Genomic DNA, 18,000 nt, shown 5'->3' on the forward strand with positions numbered 1-18,000 from the left:
GCTGCTTGTGTTAATGCTGTTTACAGTACCCTCCCAAAAACTGCATATCTCCAACTACATGGATTACGGTTTCCAGCAGGGCCATTGGTGATAATGCTGAAAGAAATATAGGTCTTTAAGCACATACCGAGTAAAAATACCAAATGCTTAGCCACACTCCATCCAAGGTGCATACTAAGCCATGTTTCCACACAGTTCTGGGTTTCAAAACACAGCTGTTTAAATCTGTGCAGATCTCAAATCATTTTCATCAGCAGTATGTTTTACTGCACAGTTAAAGCATTCATAAATGCAGGAAGTTGACAAAGCTAGTGGACCTGTCCGCTATTAGTATTGGTACTAAATGCTACTCATTTACTATTGCTGCTTATCTCAGTTGCACACTTCCCATAAGTGTATTTGGGGAGAAAAATGTTTTGTGATCAGGTCAGTTTTGTTACCTCTGTTAGTACACCTTTCAACTCTCTGGTGTGCTGGAAAGATTAGCAGCCAGTTTGCATATGTGGTTTTTTTTCTTTTTAGTGAAATGATAGGTTTTAATAAACCCATTCTTGGGGAGATACAGTGAACTGAACATAACGTTACTAAAGCAGAGCTGACAATCACAGCAAAGACCAATCAACAGGTGAGACTGAATGAGAAATTGCCTACTTGTTGCTCTGGACATCTGGTCCTCGCAAGGAGACTGCAAGTCAGCAATATTATGCAGGTTTGAGAGCCAAGAGATGACAAGATCAGTCCTCTTGCTCACAACTGCAGCAGAGTCTTTCGAAGGACACTAAGTTCAGAAAACTCACTTTCTAATCACTTTTGGAAATTGCCTATTCAAAAAGTTTTAACTGGGCCTGTTTATCTTCAACTCTGAGCAAAATAAAAATTGATTATAAGCTTGAAAACTTAAACATTTGAAATAAACAGGAAAAAACCTAAATAAGATTTTGAGCAAAGAAAGTTATAAATGGATCAAGTGCCCAGTAAAATTTGGAATGCTGACTTTTATTATAAGATATTATTTCTTTTTTCTCTTCTCTTTCTCTGAGTTTAGTTTGTATTAGATTTTACTATTGCGAGTAATTATATGATATTCAAAAATAAACCCATTTTATTATTTGTGCTTCCCATCTAAAGATAACAGGAAGCCATGTTGATTTCTTCAGGCAGCCTGATCAAAACTGATCTGGAATCCAGAAAAGAGTCTTTGGAAATGACATGTGGTTTCAAGACCACGTATTGCATACCTCTAATGGAAAACAGGTGTTGTTGGCATGTGTGCAAGAGAAGTACAACCAGTCGGAATTCGTCTAACCCAGGGGTCAGCAACCTGAAACAGTGAAAGAGCCACTCGGAACCGGTTCCCTCACAAAAGGAAAAACTGGGAGCCGCAAAAAATGCGTACACATGCACGTACATGCGCACATGCGCAGAACAGGGTTTGAAGAGTGGAGCCAAGGCGAGATATGCACCTACCCTGCATATTTGAATTGATTGGTTGAACTTTTTTAGTCCCACTTTTTTTTGGGGGGGACTGCACATGGCAGAGGACTGGGAGCCGCAGGAGACGGCTGAAAGAGCCGCATGCAGCTCCGGAGCCGCGGGTTGCAGACCTGTGGTCTAACCTCGCTCTTGATTCTGGGGAAGCAAATTAGACTGCCCTGTTACATCAGCACGGCAAGAAGGCTTGCATCAGGTGCTTGTGGACGTTACGTCAGGCATGAATCTTCTATCTAGTCCAATATATCTTCTTGTCCAACTTTCCTGGAAAAGTATTTCTGTCCTTTTCCCACAGAAATGAAGAAACGGCCAAGAGTTCATTCGCTTGGCCTCTGGGGATGAGTAACACAAGGAGGGGATTATTTTGAAAGTCGGGGTGCTGGGAAAGCAGTGAGCTAAACACCCGGCAGATGGCGGTCAGAGAAGCTCATTCCGGCTTCGCTACGCTTTAAACAATAGAGAAAACGGCTCTCCGGGGCGCGCGTGCCCATCGCTTCCTCTGCCCCCTTTTCCTCTTTCTTCCTCGGCCCTCGTTTGGCTGGCGGGGAAAACCGCGGGAGGAAAACCCGACGAGAAAGGGTAGCAATTGCCGTATCCGCCTGCCATTAGCAAGGGCTAGGCTAGGGCATGCTCAGTAGGAGCCGACACCGACTTGGGAGCAGCCTGTGACTACACCACCCCCTGTCTCTTTCTTGCGTCAGATTAATGTTCCGGGGAGGGGTGGGTGGGGGGAGCGGAGAAGGAACCACGCTCGGTTTGTCCGGGGGAGGAGCGGAAAGGGCTGTTGGGGGCGAAGGACTTGGCTTCGGAGCGCCGAGCTGGCCCGCGGAAGGTCGAGGCTTCTCTTTTGGAAAATTGATACACTTGGGAACGTTCGCGGTTTCCTGCGGCGCCAAGGCGAGGCCCGAGCCGGTTCTCTAAGGAACAGCGGCTCCAGGAAGACGGAGGTGGTTGTTTTGAATCCCACTGGCGGGCCCCTGCGGGGTTTGGGTGAGCGCTCTGCTCGGCGTCCGCAGTTCGATGGTTTGTTCCGACCGAAATGAGCCGCCCGTCCTCCGCCGGACCCAGTGCTAACAAACCTTGCGGCAAGCAGCAGCACGCGCCATCCCCGGCTGCTGCTCCCGCCGCCAGCACCGCCGCCGCGGCCGCCACCATCTCCGCGGCCGGAGCCGGCTCTTCCGCGGTCCCTGCCGCGGCCGCTGTGATCTCGAGCCCTGGAGCGGGGGAAGGCAGCGGGGGGCCGGTATCGCCTCAGCATCACGAGCTGACCTCGCTCTTCGAGTGCCCGGTTTGCTTCGACTATGTGCTGCCCCCGATCCTGCAGTGCCAAGCCGGGCACTTGGTTTGCAACCAATGCCGGCAGAAGCTGAGCTGCTGCCCCACATGCAGGGGATCCTTGACCCCCAGCATCAGGAACTTAGCGATGGAGAAAGTGGCCTCGGCGGTCCTCTTCCCTTGCAAGGTAAGGCTGGTGGGAGAAGTCGGCTGGCACTGCCGCCGGCGAGGAAGGTGGGCGGGGAGAGGGACGGGATGGAGCCACGGGGATCGACGCTGTGGGTCTGAGCACCTGCCCTTGAGGTTTCGCCAGAGAATCGATACTGTTTTGCTAATAGTGGCTTTATAAGATTCCCCGTTCCCCCTTGGGAAGACTTCAGGTGATCGTCTTGAAACTACTTCTGATTAGAAAAGTCTTGGGCGTTCCGTTCTCGGGGGGACCTCTCGCTCTTTAACACGCTCGTGAAAGTGAGGCGTAGCATATTTTTATATATATTCTTTCCCTGGCATTCATTCAGACAACCGTTCCGGTAGCTCTTTCGCTTAAGCATTGCGTTCTCTTTATTCTTCATATTGGACTGGGCTTCAGCATTTCACGAAACGAAACGATCTGCTGAAGATTTCTGCTCACAAACCATCTGCCGGGTGAAAAATGAACTCGAACAGAATGGTTGCTACTGCATTTTCTAGGGAAGAGACTGAAATTGAGGTAGGAAGGCACCGGATATAAACCTCACCTAGACCACGGATGTAACTAAGTCAATATTCCTGTCTCTGCTCTTGATACTTGTTCTATATAGGCCATATAAAGAAGTATCTTAGGTCAGCAAGTCCCCAAGCAGGTCCTCTTCAGTTGTACTGGGGCTGCCTTTGGCCGTGGTTGCTAAGAATTCCTGGAGTTGCAGACCTATTTACATTTGAAGGATATCAAGTTGCAGAATGCTGCCCTAAAGGACTGTTGTAAAAAGATTGAATTAAATGCATGTAAATACTGGAGTCTTGAGGATTTAAAAAATAGGTATGCTGTATAATCACTAACCTTGTTTCATAGATCTTTACAGCAAACTTGTCTCCTTAGGTTATGCTGGTGGGTGGGGTGGGGTGGGGGAAACCAGGAACTTACAGGTTTAGTGCCATAATCTTTTTTGACTGTTTGGTTCTTAAAGGTGGTGCTGGCTGATTTTCTTATCATTCCTCCCCCCCACACACACACACAATGTTCCTCACTGTTCTTACAAATCTATAGTAAATCACTCTATATAAATAGGAAGTGTGAGGTTTCTTAGGAAATGCAGATAAAGCTTCCCAGCCTAAATGAGAGACTCTGTAAATCAGTACTAAGAAGGAAAATGAGAAAAATATGAACGTTGCTAATCTAAGAAAGACAAAGCTCTGTGAATTGGAAATCTGGCTGATTTGGATAAGATATGAAATCAGTCTTGGATGAGATTGCAATGCTATGGAAAGATCAGACTGAATGCTTGTAGGTTCACTGCCTGGTGAGTTGCAAAGAATTGCTGTGGCTAGAAAATATTTTTGCAAGCTTCAGCTTGAACAGCAGTTGTGGCTCTCTGTGAAACAATTGAGAATGGCTTGGATAATCTCTTCATTAATTACAAACCAGACAATAGCAAAGTATTTTAAGACACGGTGCTTGTGTAACTTCAAAGTGCAACTTTTCTGATACTGGCAAAAAGTTGGGAAGCAATCAGATTTTGCACCAACTGTATTGGCTTCCCATAAATTGATTCTACTTCAGAAGTGCTAATGTAAATAAAGCAATCCCAATCCTAGGCAGGACTATTTGTAGGATATAATTTTTTCTTATATAATCTTGCCTACACTTGCAGAATTGAGTAGAGAATATTATATGAATGTTCACCAACACTAAGGTTTATTAAATTGACATGGACAAGAAAAAATGTTGCAGCCATTACAAAAAAGGCCCTGTGGTCTATCCCTTTCAATTCAAATGTTAGGTGAGCTGCAGAAATATTTCCATTTAAAACTTCCTCCGGTTAAATTCATGGCTGGTCTTCAAATTTAAAATTGTTTTTCAAAACTTTCTTACGCTGGTGACTATGGCTATTGTCCATATGTTGTTTGATGAAGTTGTAGCAGTGAGAAGCTCCTAAAGCACTTTAAATAATAACATGAAATAAATGACCTAGTTAGTGAAGGGTGGGGAGGAAATATTCTTAAATATCTGGGAAGCATCACTGTTCAACAGCTACAAAGTAATATGACTGGTAAAACAGGAATAAATGGAGCTACTTTAAAGCGTAGGTTCTCACCACTTTGTATTAAAAGCTTAACAACAGTTCAGTGAAATGCATCATAGTTAATGGACGTCCTACAGTAATCCAGCTAGACACTTTTACAGACCCCCTTGGGATGATGCTAATCTCTGTGCTATAGTATTTAGTAACAAAATGTAATATATCATTTAAGCAATTACTATCCACCTGGTGACCTTCATACATGTGAACATATCCATTGGGCATGTTAGCTAGAAAAAATGGGCATAGTGATCTGATATCTGAAAGTTTCTTGGTTGAGGAAGGTTGCTTTAAGCTGTTTGTGGCCTGAACGAGTCCTCTCTGGATCTCTCTTTCTTTTAGTTGACTATTTAATATCCTTACACCTTAGGATCCTTCTTCCAAAACTTTTACCAGATATTATCAGTTTAGGTTTTTAAAATATGTATCTTTTTATTTACTAATTGCTATATGTCTTCATGCAGATATGAATGAACTATCCCTTATAATTTCTTTGGGTTGGGGAACCCATTTTAGTTCTCAAATGACAGACACCCAACCATCAAAGTTCATTATTAAATAAAACGTTTATAGCTAGTCAACATGGTGAACATGGATTCCACAATATAGCACTAGTCCCATAGGATCCTTTTTGTGCTATTTATTGCTTCCTCTTTAAAATGTCTCCTTACCTCTTTCTGCTTTCACGATACGTTTACTGGAGGAAGCAGTTGCTGTATTGCATCTAAGTGATGGCAAGGGGTAGAGCTTTATTTGACCCCTTTTTTATCACTGCTAATCTCAAAAAGCCAGTCTCTTAACTTGATATACTTGGTATCAGTTTCCAGTGTCTTTTGCTCCCAAGAGTTAGGTTTAAGCTGATCAATATGCACTCTAAACCTTCTAAAGTGTCATTGAGACAGATCTTAAGGTCAGCTGATAAAAGCAAGATTGAAAATGTTACTTAAGTTGTCCAGAGGAAAGGCTCCAAAGAAGAAAAGAAAGCTGAGGTTGAAGAAGAAGTGTTGTCCTACTGATCACCAGGTATGAATTGAAGGAGGAGAAGAGACATTAGATGCAATAGCTGATTTTCTTTCATTTAAGGAAAAGTGTTTCAGATTCCATGTTTGGGTTCTCTAGTTCAGGGGTAAATCATATTGCTTCCTGAAGATGTTAGGCAAGAAGACTGAGTTAGAACTTAAGCTGGACACTTTCTGACATTCTGGGAGTCTTGGATTAGATGAACCCATGGTGTGATACTTAGGTCTAGTTCTGCTCAGCATAAGAACCTTATGTTATACTGAGTCAAACCATTCGCTCAATTACTTAACTTGTCTTAGACACTGAGGGGTATAGTTTCCATTAAATTAATTTAATATGGACTGTGGTTAGGAAAGATAGCAGCTATGGTCCAAATCAACTGGAGAACATTGATAGAGGAAAGTTTTCTTACATTGACTAAGGGTAGCTCTCGGTGGTTTCAGCTGCAGATTTTTTCCCCCCCAGATCTATCTAATTTAGGTATTTCCAAATTTAACTGGGAATATTTTTCATGTAAGCATAGGTGCTACTGTTGAACTAATGGAACTTTTTTCCCATTAGGCTACTCAACCTATCAAGGATGTCATAAGACCTGTCAGGTATCAATCAGCTGTTGTGTCACCAAGAGGAAAATACTTTAGCAAGGAATTTGACAATGTACATCAAGTCATTCTGATCAGCAGATTACCCTATGAAGACTGAATGGCATGACATTGAGAAGACAGCTGGCTTGAAAATTGTACTAAAAGAGCCCATCAATCAAATTAAAGTGGTATCACGTGGACCATCCCAAAATTCAGGCCTTGGTTTTCTTTTCTTCAGTATTTTATTAGAAATGAATGAAGAGGTGGAGAGAATGCTTACCAAATTAACTGATTGTACAAAACTGAGTGGACTAGCTAATACCTTAGAAAAGAGAAATGAAATGTCAGAAAATAACAGAGCAACATTTAACAGTGAAAAATTCTTCAGTTGGGAAACAAAAATCTGAAGCACAACTACATGATAGGGAATACTAGCTTAATAATAATACTTACGAAAAACAGATTAGCAATTGATTTCAAATTAAATATGACCCAGATGTGTCATGTGGTTGCAAAAAGGACAAATACAAAATTGGGCTATGTCAACAAAAGTATTGTCCAAAGCACAGGAAGTAATCATTCCATTGTATTCTATGTTGTTCAGACTCAGTTCAAGTGCATCAAAACACCCAAGTTTTAAAATGGATTCAGAGAAAATCAATGTGAATGATTGGGAAATACAAGTTAAGGTTCATGAAGAACAGAACAAAGGAACTGGGTATGCAAGACAATTAAGATATTTAGTTGTCTTCAAGTGCATGAAATGATGTCACACAGAATATCGAGATCTCCTCTCTTTTTATTAGAGTTCAGGCATGGAATAATGGATCAAAGTTATAGGAAGCCAGATTTTGATTGAATATGAACAAAACTTTCTCTAACAGTAAGAGCAGTGAGATGGAATAAGAACAGTGAGACTAGAAAAGTGGAGTAATTGGTGCCAATGTTGTACTGCTCTACTGCTTGATTGGATGTGTTTAAGTGAAAGCTAGACAGCCATTGGTCTTGGGTGCTTAGGTGCTTTGGATTCCTGCTCTGACCAGGAGTTGGACCTGATCGTGTGAAGTTCTCTTCCCACTTTATGATTCCATGAAATGGCAAAGGAGCTTGGTAGAGCTTATGTGAGCCACTATGGACATCTTATGCACATTGTTTGGATTGGCATAATGCAAATTAAACATGCTGAAGGTAACTATATGGGGAAAGTGAATCTAATTTATTCAGGCAAAATTATAATGATTTACATACTCATTGCCATTTATATTCTAGAGGCCCTTTATTCTGCAGAACCTTCTGTGTTTATAATTTCTTTTACGTAGGAACTACATATACCATTAAAAATCAAGCACACATTCAAAATGTGTTTAATAGATGCTGGTTTCAGGCTCAATATATGCTAATAAACTGTTGCTCAATTAGGAATCCTGAGAAACAGAAGAAGCAAATTATGCACAATGACCTGGGAATATGTCTTTTGAACCCTGAGTAAATATGGATATAAGCCAGACTAAAAGTTCAGTTATCACTTGGGAAATTGGCAAAATCAGTTCACTTCATACATAACATTTTTCACCTGCTCATATTAAAAATATTAAAATCAAGACAAGCATACATATTAGTATCCATGTGGATTTATTTTACAGTATTTACTTAAAAAAATTCCAAAAGGACTTTTATCACAAGCCAGTTTACAAAATGAAATAAAGTAAAGCAAATTACACAAAGTACATACATAGTAATCAGCAGGTGAAAGTCCAATTACAATAGGAAAGGTAGCAATATTTGAAAAATAAAATGGATTTTTTTAAATAGTTGGTTTAAATAATTGTCACCTGAAGACAGCAAAACTGGTGCCAGCCTTACTTTGTTGGGAGTGAAAATATTCAACATCTGAAGTCCTGAAAAAACATTTGTAGCAAACTTGGGTGATAAGAGTGAGAAATTGTATTATTATTATTGTATCTGGTCACACAGTCAGCCAGATGTTTAGATTTGATTTGGTATTTTTATCCACCAGTCGAATCCTTCCCAAGAATTTAGGATTGATAGATGATGTTTGATGGTGTTAAAGGTATCTTTATAGGATGTATGCTGTTCCAAATAAATGTTAGTGCTTTTTGTCAATAAGTGATGTTCTAGTTCTTTTGGGATTGCACCCAAGGGGCCTATTACTATTGGCACTGTCTTTGCTCTTTTGTCACAGTCATTCTATTTCTATTTGCAGATCTTTGTATTTTGTTATCTTCTCCAGTTCTTTTTCTTTTATTCCCCAGGTACTGCGAAGACCACTACTCAGACTTTTCTGGGATTCTTATTGAAAATTGTTAATTTGAGGTGTTTTGTGGCAGGTGCTTGTCTGTTTGAATTCTAAGGTCCCAGAGCACATTTTCTATTACTGTAGTTTGTCCATTTTGTGGTCCCACCGGTTCTTGACTGCAGGCATATGATATTTCTTGCAGATATTTCATGGCTCCATAGTTGCTACTTTATCATGCAACTGCTTGTAATCAATTTGTATGATCTTCTTGCAGCAGCTAACTAGGTCCAATGCCCTTTTTTATTCTTCAACTGTGTAGTGTAGTTGCAACATTTCATGCCCATCTATTTTCCTTGTTAAATAGGGTCTGTCAACATCACTGTGTGCACGAAGGGCATGATTCATTGTCATTATTTTACGATATTTCTATCCCGGATTTTTAATTATACTGGAATCCATTCCATTATTCAAACTGCATATCTAATGATTGGAATTGCCCAGGTGTTAATTGCCTTGATGGCATTTCCTCCACCAGGTTGGACTTTAAGATCTTCTTCACTCTCCCTATATATTCTAATCTTCTTTTTTACTTCAGTGTACTTGATGTTGTCAGATTAAATGATGCCCAGTTGTTTGTAATGGTGGTCTTTAGCCAGACTCTTGATATTATTTCCATAGGGCATCTTGCTTCCTTCACTGTTTTTACTCTGTTGATGGTAAGGGTGGTACGTTTGTCCAGGGCAAACTCCACTGCAATATCTTGGCTGTATATAGAGACTGTGTTGAGCAGCTATTTATTTCAGATGGTGCTTGTCCATAGAGCTTCAGATCATCCATGTAAAGGAGGTGGGATACTTTCCAGATGTTTCTGATATTTGACAGCCATAGTCTGATTTGTTCAGTATTGTTGTCAGAGGAATCACTGCAATAACAACAGTAGTGATGATTGTGAATCTCCTTAAAAAATTCCTCTCTTGATAGTAACCTCTCCCAGGCTATCACCATTGATCGGCAACTGTGTCTTCCATTGTTCCATTGATCTTTGCACAAAGCTTCTGATGTTTCTGTTGAGTAGGTTAGTCTTTAGCAATCTAGTGCCTTAGAACTTTACTTATCCAGCATGGTCAGTATCAGCATTGGCTGGAAATTTGGTGAATTGTAGTGCAGTTCACATGGAAGACCTTAGGCTGGAAAAAAATAAATATGAAACAAAGCCATTTATATGCATAATTACGTTTGCTTTAATACCAGCATCTTGGAACAGGTGGTTTCCCACATTGGTGGGAACGAATACATCTTTCACATTTGACATTCAGAGCTTTTTGTCCCCCTATTTGCATTTCCTATTCTTACATATCTGCTTAAAATCTATATTGCTTGTGGTCTATTATTTTTAAAACTCCTGCCTTGCTTCTTGAGTCATCTCTCTTCCTGACTATATTTGCCTCAGAATTTGACTGATATGAGCCAGAAGGCTATAGCACTTCCCTCTGACCCGCCTGTATGTGTGAAAAAGATTTTTTTTCATATCTGCCTCAGTTAAGGGCAGCACTGTCAAACTTTTCCAATGAAGTCAGGGAGAAAATCTTAGCTTTTTCTCCTGCAAATTTGAACGTTCCATATCTGCACAAACCATATAAAAAACAGATTCATTAGCACTGAATCAAAATAAATATGTATCCAAAACACCCTTTAAGATTATTTCCTTGAGCTATTTCATTTTGTTAATAACCTGGATAAGAAATCCCTAATGGAAGGCAGGAATCTGTTACCAGAAAGTTTCTATAAATTGACTTCATGGGATCTAAAGGCAAATGAAGAATATATGCTACTAATTTTACCTCACCTCTTAGTTTTGAACTTCACATTTTGAACTTCAACTCTAAGCACCAAATCCACTTATTTCATTCACACTTGTGTTTTGTGTTTTCAGGTGTACAGTTAAAACTTCTGAAGGGTACATCGCAAAATCATTTTAGACGTGGGCAGTATCAGTTGCAGAGGAGTTGGTGCAAGGAAGGCAGATTTCACTTTTCCTGATCTAACTTACTAAGGAAACCGACCTATTTGTATCTGTCAAATATATTTGTGGGTATTAAAGAAGGGATTGTATAGTACAATTGATCTCTATTGGCCAAGAAAAATCAGTACTATTTATTAACCTTTGTCAGTTGTCCATTTAAGCCCACGTATTTGGAAGAATGAGAATTATTCTTCCAGGTTAACATAAGTGTGTTGCCAAAAGCATTCAAAACAGTAGGCTCATGTTACTGTTGCCTAGATAATGTCATTGTGTCGTGGTCACCCAAAGAGTTAATAGCCTCCAAGGAAAACAGGGAAATCATAGCACATTACTAGAAGTACTAGTTTTTCCTGCTTGAGAAGAATACCATGGGAAAAATGCAGTTCATGTATAACATAATTAGAGCAGATTTTTTATTTTTTTATTTTAATTCCATTTATATCCCGCCCTTCTCCGAAGACTCAGGGCGGCTTACAAGCTTAGCAGTAGCCTTCATTCTATGTATATGCCTGCTTATTAGGGCTTTCACACACACCCCAAGCGGCATTATTACCAAGTCAGCTTATTGCCCCCAACAATCTGGGTCCTCATTTTACCTACCTCGGAAGGATGGAAGGCTGAGTCAACCTTGAGCCTGGTGGGATGCGAACCTGCACTAATTGCAGGCAGCTGGTGTTACTTAAGGAGGCATTAGCCCACTGCTCCACCAAGGCTCAGATAACTGATCTCAAAATTGTGTTGGTCAACCCATCTATCTTTTAAACTGATTTACAGTGATCGTAATACACCAAACTTTTATATTATCAACCAACTTAGCTATCTTGAGATCTGTCCCAGCTAGATGTCAGAACCAAATTGACTTTGGCTAGTCTCAAAAAAGCTAAATAGACTTGGATTGGCTTAGTACTTGGATGGAAGCCTACCAGGAACTCCTAGGCTAGAAGCTGGAAAAAAAACACCATTCCAAATGTAGTAGTAGTACATCACTTTTCTATAGCAGGTCAGAAAGCTGCACAAATTTTTCCCTGAAGTCAACAACTGACAAACTTCTCTTGAAGGAGCTTTTGCCTTCTTATTCACTCTGTATGAGAGTTCTAGGAGGACCCCGATCATGAAAAGCAAAAGCAAAAGTTGAGATGAATCCAGAGAACCTCAACTCAATCATCTCAATCATTTTAACTAATTAAACCAATTTAAATTAAATTACTGAACTAATGAATTAATTTGAAGGAGATCATTTTACCTATATATTTAAAAAAGAAGGGTTGCCTTTGCAGCTAAATGGTCATTGCTAATTTGCTTTGGAAAAGTCATGCACTTTGATTATGGGACCACTTTAGTGTTGCAAATCAGGAAACTTGGGGGTTTGGAAAGTTAGCAGGAAAAAAAATTCTGTATTGATATTTTATCCCCTTTCAAATATAAGCTCATAAGTAGAATCTGACTCCGTAAGAATGGCAGCACAGCTGCTTTTGGTTTATTGTTTTGGAACAATATCCAATAGTAGTGACACATTTTTTATGCCAAGAACAGAAGATATAACTGATGACCAACAGAGAGGGGTGATTAGGGCATCAAAAACAAGCTCAGATGCTCTCTGTCCTCACTGAACCTGTTTCTTCTCACAATTAATAGCTTTGGAGATTCTTATTCCGAAAAAGCTGAGGTGCCCACATATCTGTTTGCTGAAGTGGGCAGTCTTTGGAATAGATTTTCAGGAACAAGTATCATTTTGCAGCTCAGATGCTGGTTTAGCATTGAGAAAGCCTAACTTCAAACCTACCCTTCGTCACAGAAATTTGCTGTGTGACTTTGGACCAGCTTTGTCTCTCAACCACATCACAGGTTTATTGTTGGAACTCCCACAGAAAAGGTGAGATATTAATCCATTTTTAAAGAAATCTCCTAACTTCTGGTTAGAACTTGCCAACATGGTTACCTGCTTAAACAGGTGATTTTAACATCCGCCTTAGGTGTATGTTTGGTTAAGATTCACTCTCCTTTTAAAATTTCTGAATGCCAGGCAGCATGGTTGCCTCAATTCATGCTTCCAGGGCACCTGGCCGCACCTCACTCCTCTTTTGGTTTTTCTGTTACCAATAAATCCAACACTGGAATGTTTCCAGGGATTTCTTGTTAGAGGGAAAAAAAGCTAGACAGCTTTAACCTGGGCAGAAACAGTAGACAGGTGACAACTAATATGATATTCTGGCTGAATGACTGACATTTGACTGAGAAATATTATACATGTCAAAGGAAATTTCCAGAAAGTTGGATTTTAAGGGGATGGGGAAGTTGTCTGAATCACATAACGACTATGGTTACCATGAAGGTCTAGACGGGTGATATCCACAGAACTGGAGTTTCAGGTTTCAGGTATTACTGACAGGTTGCACTTTGTTATTGCTCAAGGATAAATAAGAGTTCCGCTTCAGGCTTTTTGAAGATGTAAAGACAAAAGCATGTGGGGTTCTTTTCCCAATCAATTCCTCCCATAATATGTGTGAAATTAGCACATGAAATCTAATCCAGAAACCTGGAACTAGAGACTCTTCTTAGGGGGAGGCAGAGACATCTGCAGGAGAAATCATAAAATAAGTGTTGGCCATGACTATATGATCAAAGGATTCCTCTTTTTTACAATGGGTATGAAAAAAGACACGCTTCAGTCCTGCAATTGTGCCCCACCCCATCTTGACTAGTTTTTGACTCATTACAACTGCAGACATCCTACTCTAGTTAAATTTCTTACTTTGCTTCGCTAATCTGCTGATGCAGATCAAAATTAATGCAGATATTTCTCAAGTTATGACCACAGTTGGAACCAGAACGTCTGTCGCTTGAGTGAGATGGTTGTTAAGTGGATTGCACCCAATTTTATAACCTTTTTTACTGTCATCACTGTGAATCACACAGTCATTAAGCAAACCCAGTTTCCCCCATTGACTTTGTCAGAAGTTGGAAGTAAATTCGGAAATGGCAATCACCTGGCACATGCTGGTTGCCATGGACCTGAACTTTGATCATGTGGCCATGGAGATGTTATGACCATTGTAAGTGCAAGGACTGGTCATAAATAACTTTTTTCAGCACTATTGTAATTTTGAACAATCACTAAATGAATGTTTGTAAGTTGAGGGCTAACTGGACTTGCTTTAATTGTAGCCACATCAGTCCGCTGTTTCATACTGGGTATTTTGTTTCTGATCAGCTACTATTCCAAGCTGTTTTTCAGTATTGTTATAAAGTTATCAGTATTGTTATCAAGCCAAGCATCTTCCAAGTGAAAAATGTTGCATTTGCCCACCTTAAATTTCCTTTGGCTTTTCTAGAGGACTACTTATCTGTGCCTTACCATTCTATACTGGAAAATGAGTATATCATTGTACACCATTGGTCTCTTTCAATAGCAGCTTATTCTAATACATTGCTTTTCCATTTCTATGTTCCTTTAAAATATGACTGAAGATCTTTTTGGATACTTTTGACCTGGATATTGAATCTTCATTTGCATGATTCAAGAAGGAAGGTAAGGGAGGAGACCCAATAATATTAAGTAGTTGGCTTATTTAGAGAAGAAATCCTAATGGCTTATAGGGAGCAGGAATTAATTGTGGTGTTGACTTTTTCTATTCTGGGCTACCAGATTTCCACTGGTATAAGAGTTTTCCTCTTTATTCATATCCAATGTTATCTAGATTTTAAAGCACACATCTGAAATTTTTATCAAGTCCTGATATAAACAGAAATTCAGACAACATCAACATCAGAAATATGGGTCGTAACTTCATTGAATGGTTATTCAACCTACTAATCTTCCTTTAGTTTTGGATTTATTAAAGTATCTTCTCTTAATCTAATTCAGCAGTTCTTCTTTCTGGTCTTAAAATTAGGGCATCTATCTAAATCAGGCATGTCAAACTCACGATGTCACATGACGTCACACGATGTATCGGGGCTTTTTTCCCATTGCAGGCAATGGGGTGGGCACAGTTTCAGCATGACGCATCCAGCCCGTGGGCCGGCAGTTTAACATGCCTGATCTAGATTAATTCATCTTTGATTTTCATCTTAAAATAATGTTAATTAAAATGGACCAGTAGATCCTTTTTGCTCTTTTTCTGTTCTCAAGTAGCCTTTGTCTGACTGAATCAAAAGCTGTGAAGATCAGATATGAAGAAGAGAAGATAAAAGAGACCAGAAAAAAAACTTTATATTTTCCACAAATGTTGTGGATAAATCAGATGGAGCAGAGCAGCTATTGATCCTGTTTCTAGTTGTTGGTGCATTTAATGGATAATTTATTAATTGCTTTGAGTTTCTTATTCACAAGGGCAGGATTTTGGCTGCTCTAGGTTGGATCTTTGTAATGTTTTGAATGAAATTAGATTGTAACAAGCACTATAGACTTGGCAAGAGCCAGCCACGGGTTTGTTTGTTTTTTTGGCTAATTTGTTATTTTAAGAATACGTTCAGATTGGCTTTGCAAATATTATTGGGGGGCGTTGTACAGCTATAGGAGACATAATCAGTTACAAAACATTAATTTACCAGAATACTTCTTCAGCAGTGTTTACCTATAGGATATTATATAGTATTACTATGATCTAGGCCAGAGATTCAAAGAAACATATTTATTCAGGTCAGATTAACAATTACAGGTGCAGTTGTATAATATATGACATTTAAATTAGAAAGTTAGCCTTGAGTAAGTTTTTACGGCTTAGCACTTGTTGCACAAATTTAGCCTGTTTGGCTAATTTAAGGGTTAATATAGTGGCTGGTTTAAACAGGTGGTATAACCTAGTCATGCAGCTGAGCTGCTATGCACAAACAAGTTTTGAAGAAGTATTAGAGAAAAGAGGGATCTATATCAACAGAGCTCAGAAATCTAAGAAAGGAAGTCGAGAACTGTAAAGCTGCCCAGAGTCACCTTAGAGTGCAGATGGGCAGCATAAAAATATAATAAATAAATAAAAGGGGAAAAAATCCTAAGCATGGCACAGAAGACAGAGTGTGACATTATTTCCACAGCTCCACAGCTCTTAAGTTCTAAGTGGTTGACCCCCTACCAGCTCAGCTGTTGCTTCCTATTAGGGCTGCATGACTCTGATTCCCAAAGAAGTTACAGTATTTCTCCAAGAGATCTTGACCCCTTTATCCATTCAATCCTTTCTTCCCGGACACAGTATTGTTTTTAAGTTTAGAAGTGGGGCTAGAGTCAAGAATTGGATTTGAACAAGACTGGAAACTGCTGCTTTGGATAGCTTTCCACTTTTTATTTTGTTAAAAAAATTAAAAGATCAAACTGACATAGAGTTTTATGGACAGGAAAGGGTCTCTGTAGACCAGGGGTGTCAAACTCAATTTCATTGAGGGCCGCATCAGCATTGCGGTTGCCCTCATGGGTCCGGGTGGGTATGGCCAGGGTGGGCGTGGCCTACTGGGTGGGCGTGGCTAAAGTGTGTATAGCCTACTGGGTGGGCATGGCCAGCTCTACATCATTCACATCAAGGGTGCCTATGGGGGCCTGGGCAGGAGTGGGACAGATCTGAGGGTCTCTAAGCAGAAGGAGGGTCTCTGGACCAGGGCCAAGGCAGCAGGGGCCATTCCCTCACTGTTTCCAGGATGGCTTTGCGGGCCACATGAAACTTTGTGGGCCGGATCCGGCCCCCGGGCCTTGTGTTTGACATGCCTGCTGTAGACACATAGATAGGGTTTGTGGGCCTGGAGATTATAAAGTATTGTATCATACAACAATATTATTAGTTTGGTATCAGTGTTTGAGAAGCAGAAGATACTGCAAATAAAAGTATCGTGTGGCTCTTATTTGTGTTTATTGAAATCCCTTGTGAAGCTTGAGGGTGCCCCTGTCTAGCACTTGATGTTGTAGAACATGAGTGTCAAACTCACCGCGTCGTGTGATGTGTCATGACGTATCATGACCTTTTTTGCATTGCCAGAGCTGGGGTGGGCGCAGCATCCATATGATGCAACTGGCCCAGCGGCAATTTGACACCCCTGTTGTAGAAGGATTATCTTTCAGGCAAAGAAAATGTTAGACAAGATATTAGAAAGCCCCATTCCAGATTATTTATTGAGCCATGAATAAACTGAGCCCATGAGTGCCCTTGGTTCATTTGCCATTAAACATTAAATCCTCACTTTTAAAAACTTTCTTGCCTTGGTGGAGCAGTGGGCTAATGCCTCCTTAAGTAACACCAGCTGCCTGCAATTAGTGCAGGTTCGAGTCCCACCAGGCTCAAGGTTGACTCAGCCTTCCATCCTTCCGAGGTAGGTAAAATGAGGACCCAGACTGTTGGGGGCAATTAAGCTGACTTTGTAATAATGCCGCTTGGGGTGTGTGTGTGAAAGCCCTAATAAGCAGGCATATACATAGAATGAAGGCTACTGCTAAGCTTGTAAGCTGCTCTGAGTCTTCGGAGAAGGGCGGGATATAAATGGAATTAAAATAAAATAAAAAAATAAAATAAATAGATTTTGGCTGCTGGGGATAAAATCTGTATTTTCACATGATTTTTCCGTATTTAATATACATTACATAGATCACATCAATTCTGGGTAAATATATAAAAATTGCAAATGTTCAAATTCATCTTTAAGCGATACTTCCCCCACTTTGTTCCATAGAAATTTTACTGTATTAGATATGTTATTTTCTGATTCTTTTCCCAGTTGTTTTCCCACAAATCAAGGCTATCTGTTTGATCTTAAGTAGGAAAAGAGAAATGCTGCCCATAGTTTTGCAATCCAGTTTGCTTGTTCTGTCATTTTCTGATTCACTTGTGGTGCTTGCTACTTTAGCACATTTAATACCTTTCCTTTCCATTTCTGTTATACCTCTTTCCTCTTAAAGAAGCAGCTTGGAGGGTTTCATACATAAGACAAAGCCTAATGGGACTTTGCTTTTGGCCTAGCATTAGTGTGTAAAATCAGCCATTGTGATCTGCCAGTCATATATTCTGCATGCATACTAGACATCTTAAGCTGTGGTTAATTTGTTGAGTGAACCCAATATTTATATAGGGATTTCAGCTTTGGTAAAGGATT

The 18,000-nt window shown here is 40.1% G+C and overlaps 1 protein-coding gene across 1 annotated transcript in view; it reads left to right on the forward strand.

Annotated features, from left to right (window-relative positions):
* Positions 1-2,270: 2,270 nt before the first annotated feature.
* SIAH2 (siah E3 ubiquitin protein ligase 2) overlaps positions 2,271-18,000 on the forward strand; it is a 34,659-nt gene continuing 18,929 nt past the window's right edge. Inside the window, exon 1 of the mRNA XM_081328816.1 lies at positions 2,271-2,953. Coding sequence (XP_081184942.1) covers positions 2,531-2,953 — 423 coding nt within the window. The 5' untranslated portion in view covers positions 2,271-2,530. The remainder of the gene's footprint in view (positions 2,954-18,000) is intronic.

The sequence above is a fragment of the Vipera berus genome (assembly GCF_964194415.1).
Source record: "Vipera berus genome assembly, chromosome: 5".
Taxonomy (NCBI): domain Eukaryota; kingdom Metazoa; phylum Chordata; class Lepidosauria; order Squamata; family Viperidae; genus Vipera; species Vipera berus.